This window comes from Drosophila ficusphila, unplaced genomic scaffold (genome assembly GCF_018152265.1).
Source record: "Drosophila ficusphila isolate 14025-0441.05 unplaced genomic scaffold, ASM1815226v1 contig_607, whole genome shotgun sequence".
Lineage (NCBI taxonomy): Eukaryota > Metazoa > Arthropoda > Insecta > Diptera > Drosophilidae > Drosophila > Drosophila ficusphila.
Genome location: NW_025064537.1, coordinates 3,367,801 through 3,383,833, shown reverse-complemented (window position 1 = coordinate 3,383,833; position 16,033 = coordinate 3,367,801). Strand labels below are relative to the sequence as shown.

At 40.0% G+C, this 16,033-nt stretch overlaps 2 protein-coding genes across 4 annotated transcripts in view; one reads left to right on the top strand and one right to left on the bottom strand.

The window, feature by feature from the left end:
* Positions 1–15,632, bottom strand: part of LOC108094373 (cytohesin-1) — a 35,400-nt gene extending 19,768 nt beyond the window's left edge. The window contains exons 1-2 of one of the 2 annotated variants that reach the window (XM_043208632.1): positions 15,369–15,632; positions 14,774–14,847 (exon numbers count right to left, since the gene is read on the bottom strand). In XM_043208632.1, the coding sequence (XP_043064567.1) occupies positions 14,774–14,847; positions 15,369–15,447 (153 nt within the window). In that variant the 5' untranslated portion in view covers positions 15,448–15,632. Of the gene's footprint in view, positions 1–8,990; positions 9,528–14,773; positions 14,848–15,368 lie in introns of those variants that run through there. The other variant, XM_043208631.1, reaches the window with a different exon arrangement.
* On the top strand, positions 12,703–14,741 carry LOC108094374. Of its 2 annotated transcripts, none has more exons than XR_001771546.2 (2): positions 12,703–13,535; positions 13,600–14,741. XR_001771546.2 is itself a non-coding variant. In XM_017194920.2 (2 exons), exons 1-2 carry the CDS (start codon positions 13,461–13,463, stop codon positions 13,885–13,887), a joined length of 342 nt encoding a protein of 113 aa, XP_017050409.1. In that variant the 5' UTR covers positions 12,703–13,460; the 3' UTR covers positions 13,888–14,741. The 2 variants fall into 2 exon arrangements, 1 of the variants encoding a protein (XP_017050409.1); XM_017194920.2 differs by having other exon boundaries at positions 12,703–13,514.
* Positions 15,633–16,033: the final 401 nt, after the last annotated feature.

The following is a 16,033-nucleotide window of genomic DNA, read 5'->3' as shown; positions in this document are numbered from 1 at the left end:
GCGGCAACCTCTGTCGAGCTCAACATTTATGTAATTGAGCAACGGGCGAGAGAACTGCATAATCAAGCGAAGGGGTCAACGGAATCGAGAAGAATGCCAAAGCCTTTGGGAGGGGAAACCAGTTTCGTGCAAAGGCTAATTGCACGCCAGTCGAAAAGTTGTGTCAAGTGTCTGTAGGAAGCGATTCTGCATAGTTTCCAAGCAAATGGAAGGCAGAGCCAGGCTGCAAATGAGCAAGTCAAACGCTAAAAACTTTAGTAAGTACAGTTAGGGAAACCACTTGTTGCATTCCCAAATGGGCGAGGATCGGTGGAGTTCGAGGGACTATTTGTCATCTCTATCGCTCGGCTGTCCCTCTTTTTTCCCGGCCTGAGTACCCGTCATTGTCTTCATGATGTTGTGTGGCCCATTTGCATCTGCGGACCCTGCCACTTCTCTGGCGCATTGCAGTTTAGATGAAATTGCCCAGATAGGCCTAGACAGGCCCAAGATACATTGCCTGCTCCTTCGCATTCGCACTAGCAATGGCAATGGCTCTCACAGCCCACTCCAGTGACTCATGTTTTGTTTGCCCTCGTGTTTATGACACACGCAGTCACTGGAACGGACCAAGACCCAACACCCAAGACCCAATATCCAATGGCCACAGGAGCTCCAACGCCAGGGCAGCAGCAATCACAAAGTGCCTCGCCTTGTCTGCATAAATCAGAAAGTAGATAAAGAAAATTGCAACTACATTTTACGAACAGCTCTGCGGCGCAAGGCAGCCAAACTCCCAATCCGGCGGCGATAAGTGAGCTGCATATAGAGATATTAGCGGTTCTTAAAGTGCCACAAACCGAGTACTCTGTGCAAACTGGCAAGGGGATCGAGTGTGCACACACAGCGGGGTAAGTGGATTACGCCACCAACGGAAGTTGAAACAGTGCCAGCGTTTTAATAAGGAGCGCGTCGAACAGAGGAAGTCTTTTAACTATATCAACTAAGCCATGGTAAATATTTTCGAAACTTTATGGTAAACATTTTTCTGAATTAAGTGGAAATATTTTGGCTATTTGGAAGAGATACTTTTAGTTTGGTAATCAATAAATACAAATAGTTTAATCAAATCACCAGATCTGATTGCCCATTCAAATCGTATAGCTATAATTGCCACACTCTTGACCTTTGATTGAATCGCTTCGATTTGGGTGTTCGCCAACTTAATTGCTTTATTCAATTTTGTCAATCCGTGCTCGTGTTCCAAGCACTTTAGCAATAGTGAAATAAACAAGTAAATAAAATTAAACAAAGCAAGCGTGGAGAACGGCCGCAAAAAACAGCAAAGGTAGGGGTAACAAATTCCACAATGACACTCAATTCCGTGTGTGCTGGTCAAACAAACACAGGGGCCAAGACTGCAAAAAATTGCAATAAATTAATTTAATGGTAGCGAAAACAAGCGGCGGCAGTAACAGCAACACAAACAACAAAAACAACAACAACGGACAACTGTCAACAACAAGAGCAACAGAAGCTGCTTTAATTGTTTACAATGGCCCAGGGACAAAGTTTCAGGCGTCTGTTTCAATTCCCACTGCCTAGAAAACGTGAAGGGAACTGCCATTGGAACTTGCTCCTCATTGATCTTCATTCGTTTGAGTTGACAAACACTTTGTGACACGCCCTAGACAGAGGGTCTCTTGGACGAAAAGAAGACGTCAGGAAGATTGCCATGATTGCCAGCGAAAGGGTTAAGGCCTCTGCAAACAATTTTATTGGTTCCCTTTCTATTTATTTTGTAGATTCGGCGCTCGTGTGCACATTTGAAATTCGAAATTCGAACCCTTGCAAAGAGTCTCTAGCGCCATATGCATGCATATATGCATATACGTACTCGGACCCGGGTCTATTCCCTCCTGACCTTCTCCTTTCGTGGCACGCGAAAGGAAGTCGAGCTGAATGTAGTAAAATGGCTCTGCTATCGCTTTTTGGTATAATTAGCATTTCCGCCGCCCGCCAGCAGCTGTTCCCATGCGGGGTCGCTCGGAACCCTTAGCCCCATATGGTTGGTGGTGGCTGCCTTCTGCAGGTTACTACCCGAAATCGATTGCACTTCGAGCTCTTAGGTAGTCAAAGGGCGAAGGTAGTTCGATTTTATGAAGCTATCTGCCAGAAGCTGGCGAAAATAAGTGTATTTTGAAATGGACTTCACTGTTTTCCATTGCCCTAAGCTTACTTAAATGGTAAGTTCTCCCTTTAAATTGGATCTGGATTGCAATCTGATTTTATTTGTGGTTATATTTATATTTGGTTATCCACATACTTTCCCAGTCTCTCAAGCTCCTTTGGTTTCACCACCCAGTATAGAACACCCCGAAACCTTAAAAAGCGTTTCCCCAATTAAATTTTACACACTTACAGAGGGTGCAGCCAGAGTGACTCATGCACTTCCCCTATCCCTGCAATATTACATCGATAGTGCTTCCCTCCTTTTATTACAGCATTATACATATTTCCTAAATTTAATGCTCGGCAGTTGCACTTGGTCCCCAATAGTGCACCACCCACCGCAGCCGCCCCGGCTTGAGTTGCACCCCGAATGGCGGCAGAGGCAATTAGCTCGGTTCCGACGGCTGTTTGAGGGGCTGCCATGGAGTCCGGTCTTCGAGCACGCCTCTCCTTGTCTTGCCCTTCAAAGCCGGCGAGAATATGGATACATCGCAGGTTTTATTGTCTGGCGAAGTCGAGGCGCAATGTGGCCGTAGATGCACACACAAAGTATCTAAGTATCTAAATATCTGGGCGTATTGTTGGGTCATGAAGCCGGAGAAAGAGGGAAAGGCGCTGCTGCTGGGGACTGGAGGTAAACAGGACGGGCTAGGTTACGTGCCGTGTCCGGGGGCTATTAAATTAATTATGCCCGCTTTAATGGCTTTTGTTGGCTTTTCTATTTTATAGATTTATGAAATGAGCGGAATATCAAGAGAGACCCTTCCATAGTTACGGCTTTAATTGTTTTTTACATGAAGTGACCTCGGAGTGTGCAATCGTAATGGTCCTAGGCTGAGCGTTAATCTTGAAAATATTTCCCTTATTAACGCAATTACTCGTTTGAAAACTCTTCTCAAATCAGCAAAGGTGTGTCATAAAGCCGCGGAAACGATGTTCTCATTGGGTCTGTTTACTAGTTCCGGGTAGTCTTGTAGTTTTCGCATTTAATAATAATCTGCTTTGGACGGCTCTCGTTTTACGAAGCGTGCAAGGCGAATTATACTTTATTTACACTTGAATGTTTGTGTTTGTTGCGCACTTCGATTTCAATCGCCCCATTCAAAAGTGCAGTGATTGGGATCGCATTGGCGACGCTTTACTTGATTTTGAAATGCGCAGTGTCTGCGAAGGGAAATCACAAACAATTTAACGCCTTTTGCCGGCCCATCCGCATCTTAATGTGAATTGGTTGTTGTTTTGATGCCAGTTTTAGCGACCCGGTAGGAAGTGGCCGAGTTCAGAGTGACCCAGACAACGATTGACATTGTTGGCTCGGCCAGAAGTAATGATATCAATTTTGAAGCGGAATAAAAGAAAAGCATTCAAATTACACACACGCCTTGCACGAGTCTCAGATTCTCAGATTCAATGTGTGTCGTGACTTTTTTGGCTTCGCCTCAGACATTAGTTTTGAGTAATTGCAGCCAGAAAATATAAAATTTCCTTTGAACGCAAACACAGCCAACCAAAGTTGCTGGCTCGTGCAAAAATTATATCAAATTTTCGGAACACTTGCCCAAGGTTTTCTTTCTATTTCAATTTGACGCGTCTCGACTGACAAAGTCTGACTGAATTACACGTTATGGAAAAGGGTTTCATGTTGGTTAGGGAGGGGCGAATGGGAGAATCTGAACATGTACCATTTCACTGAAAAAAAAAACACCTTTAAATTTATAAAATCAAAGAGAAGCTGGATTTCTACACCAAGTTGGTATGTTTTGAATCAAATCTTCTACCTAAATTAAAATTTGCCATTGAAATTAGTTTTCGAATGGAAAACCAATTTTAAAAATGTTATTTCAATTTAAAATAAATCGAATGGAAATATAGCAATGTTTAGCATGGATTGGAAACAAAGCCAAATATGTTCAACACATTTTTGCATAGATATTTAGCTAAAGCGTTTAGCTGACGCAGGAAATTCTGCGGTTTGCAGGCAATAACGTTACCCTTTTCGCACCTGCCGTTGATTACATACGCGGTGATCCCTGTTAACCCCGCCAACGTCCTTCGAGCAGAACCGATTATGGCCAAACCACACGTGCCCAGCCGTTTTCGAGCTGAGTCGGCTAATGGACATTTAGAAAAACGGCCATGGGTGGGGTCCAATGAGTGCGACTGACTGCCGAGCATTTGCATTAAATGTTAATGGCAAAATTCAATTATTTTCGCACATGCAAGGCACTTGGCGACCCGGGAACAGGGCATTCAACACGGGACACACGAGACACACGGGGCACGGGGCTCGAGGCACACGCGTTGCGCATGTTTGTTGACAATTAATGCCCGGTTTTTCTTGCTCCCGTTGCAGTTGCAGTTGCAGTTGCAGTAGCAGTTGCAGTCGCAGCTGAAGCTGAAACAGGGCGGTGTCTGGTCTAAAAATGCCCGGTGCGGTACGAACCCAATTTCGCATTAATTTCCGCATAGCTCGGACAGGAGAGGCACACGAAACCGAATGCGATCGCAGGGGAAAAGATAAAGCCCACCGAAACTATAAACTCAGCTCCACTCGCCCGAGTGGCCAGCGGGAAATTCTTGCACGGCAGTCGGCAGTCGGCAGTCGGATGACCCCTTGCGCCATAACTTAAATGAACGCATCCGCTGTGGCATGAACAGCGCTCCCCTGGTTGACAGCACAAAAAGTATTCCAATCATGCATTTGCCCTCCGATGCACTGAACTCTCCTCCTCCGGCTGCTCTGGCTGCTCTCGCCGCTCTGGCTGCCTTTTCATCATCATCGCCATAGTCGCCATCGCCGCCGCTACCCAACTGGATTATTACTATGGGCGAAGTCGCGGTTTGTCCGGGTGGCACTTTGATGTTGTTTTAGTGGCTTCCACTCCTCCCTGCCGCCGGCAGAGGTTATTATCCCCTGATTAACCGCAATTGCCGCTGCATCTTCTCCTCTTTTTCTTGTTCGCTTGCCTCACTAAACTTGTTGCAATGTCTTGTGTCGACTGCTTTTACACAGCCTCGCTGACTCCACAAAATCGCAGCTCGTTCGGTTTCCAATCGGTTTAATTATTCAGTTTGAAGATCCCAAATAATCAGCCAATAATTTCTTACAGCGGTAAATAAATATGTTTAATCGAAAAAATAATATAAAAGCCATATAAAAGTAATATAGTTTCTTTAGTTTTGTTGATAGTTTGTACTCTCTTTTTGCTAATTCCAGCAGATTAGATACCAAAAATCTTTTTATTATAAGCTTCCCGCCTTCTCTGGAAGTAAATTCTTAAGCTCCCACAGTCAAAATGCAGATTAGATTGGCGACAAAACGTTCAGCATGATTTCGATTCAGCAAAAAAACCTCGCCTCGCATTAAAGTTAAAAGGACAGTAGTGCTGAAAAAACGCTCCTTTTCGCGAATCCAATTCCAAGCCATCTCACTTTTAATCAAATAACATTTCGAGTACTCTCCAAAGCCACAAAAGCTCGGAAAGTAGTCACCCAGTACGATTTTTTGCGAGGCAGCGGAGTGGCAGCAATAAAAGAGCAAACGCGACGCATAATTCCAGTGTCAACCCAAGTGGCAAGTATTGATTTTTAGTTCGCTTTTTATTCGGCGAAACTCGAAATCCACTCGCCGCGCAATGCACAAACATTCCCGGCCATTTGGGGAGAAGTGAGCTACGGAGCTGCAGGAGCACTGCAGAGTGACTACTGTACAGTGGCCCAAAACAGCGACGAACTATGCGATGGCTATGGGATGGCAGCGCGCGCCATTTGCATTCTTGGCACCATCGGCGCGAGAAGAAGGAGAAATGTTGGCAACACTCGGGGCCTTTCATCCGCCTTTCCCCGACCTGTAGTTTTGTGTGTTTTTGGCATGTTTCATTGGCAGGCGCGCTTAAAATATGCTGAAAAAGTCGCGCAGCAGGTGGACGGGTTGAGGGGTACGGGATGCGGGGAGCGGATTGGATTGGTTTGCAGAGGAGCCGAGTTAAGTGAGTTACTACACACCCAGTTTTCAATTGCTTCGGCACGGCAATTGTGGCCGTTGTGTTTATTGTTCGCTCGCCTGATAAAGTATACCGCACCACCCACCTCGAATAATGGGAACAGGAAGCCAAGTTAGAACGGGAGCAGAGTTGTCAAACTACTGCAATGGCGTGCTAACGTCGGTGCAATCCTTTCCCTCACTTTCCCTTACCCCGGTTCCCCTGTTCCCCATTTCCCCATTTCGATTTGACGCAGTAAACTCGCCTCGAATTTATTTCAGACTCAACTCGGAGCTAGCTGAGCTGGAGCCCCAAACTGTTTAGTGGCTTCCACGGCGGTCTGAAGGTTAGAATTGGTCGGACATGCTCTGTCTGAATGTCTGAATGCTCATCGAGCTGTGTCTGTGCCGACCTTTTTCTATAGAATGATTTGTTTCGGATTTTTCATCCTTTTCTTTTCATTTTTGGCAAATACATCAGCGGGATGTTGTTGGGCTCGCTGGGCATAAAATTTATCTACTGCTTGCTTTATTTATAGGAAAAAAGCTGATTGTTTTCGCAAAGCTAAACGATTATTAGTTGAGGATTCGAATAGAAGGTGGGAGAACCGAAATTCAATATATGTCACAAAAGGGGTGAAATTGGTAAAGGTCTGGCAATAGGACCAAAATTGTAACAAAGAACAACAGACCATTTAAGTTATTGATTAAAATAAATTTAAGCCCGCAATGCACTAGAGTTCCTGAAATATTCAGGTATAACCATTTAAAAATAACTAAAATACATTGTAATCCATACAAATAATTGCGGTGTAAAATCAGAATGCAACGTTCAGTTTGTACCTTTCAGCATATCAATTACCAAGTATGGCACATCAATCAAGAGAATCTTTCGATCGGGTCAAATCACGTGGTATCGTCCCACGGCCCACACAGCAACACACTCAAGTTAATTATTTTCTCAAAACAATTAAAAGTTAGCTCACGAAAGTGTATTCCCCAACCAATTGGCAACAGAAAAAATCAGCTATAAAAACGACTCTCGTGTCCATAAATGTTTATTACTCATATGGCGATTTAAACAAATAAAAAATCAAAAAGAATTCTGAGGAGAAACCGGCTGCCGTCAGAGCAGCGAACAAAACAAACAATATATATTGATAATTTAGGCAAAGTCTGGCAATAATTGATAAAGGTGAATAAATCGACAACACGGCAATGACGTCACGGATTGCAGCAACCATTTATCAGCACATAGACGGCGAGTAAATAAATATAATAGGGTAAGATGGGGTAAAACCGCCGGTGGGTAAAACCGCCATTTGGATTTCAAATTCAAATGAAGCGCCGAAACGTTTAACCGTTGATAATGTAGATTCTGATTGATAATGCGCGGTTTTTGAAGTCGGTCGGAATACTGCAGCTTTATCGTGACAATTTCTATAGCGCCATTTTTGTTTCACTCGACGGCGCCAAAAAATTTTTTTTATAAAGATTGCTCAATCAAGTGTAAGTGAACGGCTTAAAAAAAAAGAGGTAAGTGTCCGCTTATAGTACGAACCTTGATACTGATGTACATGTATCAAGTTAGTCAATATTTCCAAAATTGTACAAACTAAGTGACCTCGAAAAAAAATTGGCGCGTGGGGTAAAAACGCCGCGAAAAGGTGGGGTAAAAACGCCACACAATTTGATAACGGAAAAACTCGTTTTAATCGAGAATGAATGTCTTTCAGCATCATGCCTCGCAATTACGCAAGAAAAAAATCAAAAATTGATGAAAATATATTTCAACGGGCAATCGAGGAAGTTCAGGAGGGCAGCAAGGTGGCAGTTGTTGCCGAAAAATATGGGATTCCCTGAGAGACTTTGCGAGACCGAGTCAACAAAGCGCACAACGCTTATTATGGCCATCATCCCCAGGTAAAGTGTCTAATATTCACAATTTTTGTCAATTGAAACAATATGTAATGTCATGATTTTGAATTCAATTCAATTTAAAAATAACAGCCTTTCTTTTTGAACAGATAATTGCAAACAGTTTTGTATAAAATGATTTTATCTATTAAATAAGAATATTTTAATTTTCAGTTTCAAACCTTTGTTAATGCGACATTTCTTCTTAGTTTAAAACTATTTTAACCACGTAATTCTTATTTTACAGATTTTTACTGACGACCAAGAGGCATCGCTTGAGAAATATCTCATAAAAGCATCAGCTATATTTCATGGTTTCTCTCGGACAGCAGTTCGACGACTTGCTTATGACTTCGCTTCAATTTCTTATTTTTACTTTTATATAATATATTCGTTGTAACATGAAATATCCATTTGAATTGAATAAAAATTTTTCTCAGAAGTTATTGACATTATTTGGGTACTTAACTACACTAAAACCAGAATGGCGTTTTTACCCCACTAGGTGGGGTAAAACCGCCGTTTTAAACTTTTCTTCTGAACGATCACAATTCTTTTAAAATAAAAGCTACATAAAAACTTTCAAAATGAATTATGTAGCCAAGGGATTAAACTTTCAGAAATATGATTTGGATCATTGATCATTTTATAAATGAAAGCTTGACATCGTCAAATATACATTTTTGGCGGTTTTACCCCATCTTACCCTATTCAACGTTGACTTTAGTAACTGTCTGGTTGTGAGGAGGACACCTGAACATATCTATTAATAATTTTCAGTATGAATAACTGAAGTGCGAATGACGCGCATATTTTTGTACTTGTAAATTGCTTGGACAAGATATAGAGCGGGAAATGAACAATCATAATGCATATTTACATGGAAAATTCCGATGATTCAAATGGCTGATTTCCTCGGCGCTTATTGCGCTTTGTTTGCACTTCGCAGCTTCTAGGAGAATCTTTCTGTTTTTTCTGTAGTTTGATTATTTTTTTTTTTGTTTTGCACTATCGACACACACTCACAGATACAATTGATAAGACGTCACCTTATCAGTTCAATTTTCAGCTCTTTGGTTTCGGCCAACTTAATCTTTGCACATGGTCAGCGTAAAAAGCGAACACACATAAATAAACCGAAAAGTATTTATAAATATTTTTATTTTGTTATTGCCACAAAGCTTTTGGGATTTTCTATCACCAAAAATAATCCAAGCTGTGCGCTAAAATTTCTTTTATGTTTCACTTTCTGTATTTTTGTTTCATACAATTTTTGGCACTCGAAAAGCGGGAAGAATGCGAACGAATACGCGAAAAGGAATTTCAATTCAGTTTCAGTTTGAAAAGCGGCGCACTCCGACGATTCCGCATCCGTCACCTCAACATATTGTGTGGGTTCTCCGACTCAGACTGAGCGATAGTATCGCCCGATGCCGGGAGAGACCCGAGTGGCGCACAGCTGATTGCTGGACTGCTCCCAACAAGTGGCTTTAAGAGAGCGAAAAACTACGAGAGCGGTTCTCACAGATACAAAAGTATCTATCGAGTACAAAAGTATGTTTTAGACACGGCACAGAGAGCACTATAAGTTACTTATTCTGTTAAGAGCAGGCGTTCTCTTGACTGATAGCTGTTGACGTTTTCAGTAAACGGTCGTTACTTTTTAAATTTCCAGCGTGAACTGTGTCTGGATAAAGGGTTTTTAAACAGAGCAGTATTTATGCTCATTTGGAATTTGATTTCAGACCTCTGAAAACATTTTTATATATGTATGTACATACATACACTCTAAAATTTAAAAAATCCTAGCTAATAGCCATCTCTCTTTTATTACTTATAGTTTAAAAATGTCATCTATATTTACGATTTATTTATTTTTATAATCAGTAATGAAATAAAACGAAATATTTTAGTACATATACATGTTTAACAGTTGTTCCAGCACATACTAATGCAGCCATAACTGTGTCGCAAGAGTTAAAATGGGGCAATGGCATGGGAGGAAGTCATTATCATTTAGCCTGCTCCTGATTTAGCATAAACACATGAAATTGAAACACGTGAGAGCTAAGTGAAGCCATTTGCATGCAGACGCCATAAACTGCACTGGTTGCTCCTTCCCCCAATCTCCGTTCTCCATCCAACATTCCCCGTGCCATTCCCATCCGTGTTTTGTTTGCTGACTTCGATTAGTTTTCCTAGCCATTGTTTGGAGCTGGTGGAGAATGAAAGGAAGGGAAGGAAAAGAAAAGAGGAGCGCGGAGTAATGGACAGTGCAATGGTCATTGTTGCCACCCGTTCCCTGACCCTTCCCATACCGTTTCGTCTCGTCTCGTCCTGTTCGTTCATAACCTCAAAGCAGACATCATAAATCACAGAACAAATTTGCACTTCAAGTGCGCTTTCAATAAGTTTGCCTCTTTGGACATTGTTGTGCAACTTTGTGGAAAGTTTTTGTTATGTTGTTGTCATAAATCATAATTTAAAGCTTGGCTAGAGCTGAGAATGGAAAACATTTCAAACAACTTAATGAGACAAAAGCAAGAACCTAAACTTTTCTATTAGCATTTTAAAAAAGCAGAGCCCCAAGAAAAAGAGCACTTCAATAAGAGAAACTCAAAAAGAAAGAGAGTGTCACTGGCGCGACATTTGTGGATCGGATGACTAAACATCCGCGCAATCTTATAATGCAAACAACAATAAACAGCAGCAAATAATGATGGGCAAGAAGGAGAAGCAAGCTCAAATAAAATGGCGAAAGTTCAACGGAACATTCTGATTGTGTGTCTTCTCTCAAACTTGTATATTTGAGAAAAAACAACAGTTTATCAACGCTCGAGCCCAGCTGGCCATCACAAGAAAGCGTGATTAGCGAGAGACCCGCCAGGCTTATCTGCTTCGCGAAATAAACAGATGGGTTAAAAAAGCAAAAAAAAAAAATCATATAGCATCCATTACTTTAAAATCGCAATTGGCGGTCGTCTATGAGTCCCCTTAATCGGATAACAGCTACTACGTCAGCCATAATTCATCCATATCAGTAGAAATACTAAATTATTTAGGGGTGCATGCCGGATGGATAATTGTCGAGATACGTATAAAGAATTCGGGGAATTTCGAAGGAAAGGGAGAGATAATTTCAAAAGAATGCCAGATAAGTTAAGCACGATAACTAATAAGATATCTTGATATCGTTTAAATTTTTTGGTTTCATATTAATAAAACGAAATTTAAATATAAAGGGTAAACAAATTTAAAATTTTATAACCTCTTTTTATTAGTTTTATTAATTAATTTTAAAAAGTATGTGAATCTAAATCAAACGATCTTAATATCTTTACTGTAATATTTTACATATTTATTATGAACGTGAATTTGTATTTAACAGATATTTTGTGATGTATAGTACATCGCCTGTCGAATGCAAAGTATATTGCAGGGTTTAAAGTATACTTTCGGGCTGAACCATTCGCACCAGAATTGTACAAGGAACTGTGCTGTCAATTTGGCTATCTTTCTAGCTATAGTTTAAAGGACATGAACTTCTTAGATACTTTTGGTGCGAAATACATTAATATATATTTTAAATGAACTGTAGTTTACTTGTCGGTTGCGAAGTCTATATGGTACTGAAGTTTAATTTTTGCCAGAAGGTATACATATTTTTATTTAAGGATATTGCCAGTTATTTTAAAACTTGTTTAATGAAAAATTCAAGCTAGAAATGGGTACGTACTTTTTGTTTTATTTTTGAATCAATATATGTTTCTTTGCCAAGAAGTAATAGCTCTCCTTTTTACAAATACTCTCACATCTTATACCGCCCAAAAAAGGATTTCTATAGGCAAGCCCTGTCAGCTCTTCCGAAATTTATTGCCGCCGCAAACAAAGCAAATTCAACTGCACAACACCCAAAAACTTGACCCAACTTAACCCGAAAGCTGAACTCAGCTAATTGCCGAAAAATTGAAACTAAAACCCGACACCAGAAGCCAGGAGCAAATAAATGGAAAGAGATTTGGTAATTTATGCACTGCGGTAAAGGGCACAGAAGTCCAGGTAAAGCAGGGAAAAGCTGATAATAAAAAGGGAAGGACCGAGGTGTCAATTGCCCTGCCAGGTAGAAATAATGAAGCGGGATAAGTGGCAACCAAATGCAGGCCAAATTATGCGTAATAAGCCGCGGTGGAAATTTTGCGGAGGCAGCGAAATTTAGTGGAAAATACAGCGGTATGGAAAACGAAATATTGTGGAGAAAAATACATACATAGGTATTGTACGTACAGAGGATTATAGGACTTATGCTGACGTACACACTTTAAGTGGAAATATTCTTCTCAAAATAGTATAGTAGACCTATTTAAAATCTTATCAAGTCAAAATAGCGTGCGTTCTTAATCAAATTCCTAACCTTCTCAACCACTTAAAGAATGCTTTATTATTTCCATTCACAAATTCATTTCTTGCCTGATAATCCACTCAAGGCGAGATATGGCTAGTATCGATTAAACCACGTACGCGGTAAGACACTCACCTTAGGTTTAGTTTTGTTCAAAATCTTACGATATAGGAATTTGTACATATCACTAGCGTAACAACGATAAACACTTAGGTATATCAAACAATAAATAACAATTGGTTGGCTTTTGATCACGTTTTCTTGCCGCACACACACACAAAACCAGAAACCAAGAAATTAACCATTTAACGATCACAGCACTCGAAAACCTCTCGAAAACGCTCAGCGTGTGTTGGCGGGACTGACAAACGATCGAGGAACGAAGGTTTCCTACTCCCGCGAAACGTCATTGATGACTAAGAGGCAGTCGCGTAGAATTACCAGCGATATGAGTTATGAGAGGGAAATCTCGAATAATCTGCATGTGCTCGGAGCACAGGAGCGAATCGCAGAGAAGGCCGTTGTTTATACAAGACATACAATGGTTGTCCTCTTTCATAAACAAGTTTTTGCTTTCCTTGTTAGGTTTTTTGACGGAAATGAAATGACTAAAAACCATATGAAATTTTTAAATATAAATATTAATACATAATACAAAATGAAAAAGCAAATTTTATGATATTTTTTATTAATGTAAACCCTACTCGTTAAAAGCCAAATTCTATTTTCTATTAAAAAAAAAAAACAAACAAGCAAAAGGCGTTTCATTATGTACATAACTGTATTGACAAGCACCTCGTGCTTCTAGATTCCCCTCCTGGTACCAAATTTTGTTTTTACAGCTACTTTTTCTCATGCTATGAATTCAAAAGGCTCCCACGTTGGTTTTTCTCCTTTATTTTTGGCAAGCCGAAACCCAAACAAAAAAAATAGCGAGCGGCGATAAAACAAATGTCAACCAAAAAGTTCAAAGATGAGCTGCGCAGCAACAGTAACATAAACAACGTAAGATGGGCACACTCCGCGGTAACGGAACTTTTTTATTACACTGTTCATTAAGCATACTTTTATATGATTTTTGTCCGATCAGCTCGGAATCCAAATGAGGATATATCAAGCGACAATGGAAGAAAAGAAGACGCGCCAAAAGTCATCAAAGCAATCAAATAAATTTACAACAATAAACGCGCTTCAACCAAATTGGTCAAAGCGAAATGTGAGCAAACTAATTAGCCTGAAGAACAACGGCACAGCACAACAGAGTCGAAGCAGAGGAGCCCTCGACGAAGAAGCCTACATACTAACTATACAGGTGCGCAGAGGTGAGCGCCTGACATTTGCTAAGAAAAGGTTAAGGCCTCCAGAACGAATCGGATGAATCAGCAGACTATGAAAATCGCAAGTGCAGAGATTATATTTACATATATTCAGGGAATACTTTTTGAAAATTTAATGTTTTTGTTCAACCGAAGTAAATTAACTAGGAAGTACACCAATTTGCAATGCAATTCAACTAATAAACTGCGCCCTTTAAGCACTAATAAATATTTTTACTGAACTTAGTTTAGGTAATTTCGTTGGTGTGTTGAAATGTTAACATATAATTTTTGTTTCAAAATATTTCTCTAAATTTCTTAATAGCAATAAAAGTAGTCCAAGGGTGCAAATAACGTTCTGTAAAATATTTCAAGAAATTTATAACTGTTTAGGGTGAAGTAATATTTTTTTATACGAAAACCAACTATACATGATTGGGTTGAAGAAACATTTCAAATACAACAGTACATATTAATATATGTATATTTAAACAAAAAACACTTTTAAGCATCCCTATTTCCAAAACATTATTTAGCCTAACATAATGTATCTATGTATGTTTGCTAAAACTTTTCGTTCTTGTTCTTTCCTTTTAATTAAAATTTGGTTTAAAAGTAACCAATTTGATTCCGATAGTTAGATGGTCTTTTGACGCTTAACCTTTTTTTGAGTGAAATCGATTTTTAGTTCCATTTAGCTTATTATTACTTTAAATTTCATTATTTTCTGCTAATTTTAATTATTTAATTTACGATCGAAACTACGTTCACAAAAAAGTAATAACATGTCTCACAATGCGATTAATTTGTAAATATGTAGTAGGAACGCTTAAATTCGATAACTTAATTTCTGCATATATTAAACTTTTAAAAGACAGTTTGAGTTATCGAGCATCGACTGTATCTTTTGTCTGTATTTCCACGCACCGCTGTCCGGTGGTCACTCACCTGTATTTCGAGTAAAAGTTCCTGCTTCTTACGGCGCAGCTCAATCAGCAGTTTCTGCTGCTCCGGCGTTAGTTCTGCAAAACGAGAGACGTAACGAAAATAATTGAACTAATTCTTTTGTGGATTTTTATTTGGTTAATTGGAACGCAGCTACAGCAACAACAATGGCAACGACGACGGCATTCCAGGCACACGCATGTAAACACACCCACACACATACACATATCTGCATTCGCTGCACGCGCCAGAGCGAGACGGCAGCTGTTTGTGACGTAGCCAGAAGCTTGGCCTAATCAATAAACAATTTACGTTTGTTAGCGCTTCTTCGCCTTTCGCTGCCCAAACACAATGGGTGGCTAATAGCGCAAATTGACTTATTAGCGTTAATTCGGCACTGCGGATTAAATTCGATTGAAGGCCAGCAAATGAGAACACACACACACTGCGCACCTATACACATACACATACAGACGTTGCTTGTTGCTTCGCCTAAACTTTTGTTTTTTGTGAGACTCGCCCACTTCTGTATATAATGCATTCGCTGTACATAGAGTGATTTAACTGAGGATTGTCCAAAGGTGATGCTGATGTTTACCTGGCATCGAGAATTCACTGCGCCCCTTTGAAATGGCTCCGTAAGATCTGTTGTCGAAATTGTCCATTGCGCTGATCATCGTGGCGCCAGCGAATACACACACACACTCGCGGACACGGCACGCAGTCTAGTTGTACATTATTCGCCAACAGCTGGCTAATTTCCGGAGATTTTCATTGAACAATCTAAACAATAAAAATAAACAAATCAACACCAAAAAATTCTATCGCCATTTTCTTTCAGCTCTCCACCAGTGTGACCGCCCAAAACTCTTAGAAAAATACCGTTGGCTCACAAAGAAAATACTATCTTACCAATTTAATTTCCTAAAAATACCAATTTATTTCTCCGTTTTTCAAATTCAATTAATTATGATAACAAAAACATATGGGGTTTGTTTACAAATGGATCATTAATTTTTGTAGTTTTTAGATTTAAGAAACAATTTTTATTTCAACCCAAAACATTAAATTTAAATTACTTGCAAATCGGTCGGTCCATATTGCGCGTAAAATAAGAAAACATGTCTCAACTAAAACAATTGTCAAAAATATACCAAAAACGCTATCGATGTTTGCGCAAAAAATGGCAAAATCATTCAATTCCATCGATAACGTCTTGGGCGGCTAATATCTCGGCGGTGCACCACTATGGACTTAATAGTG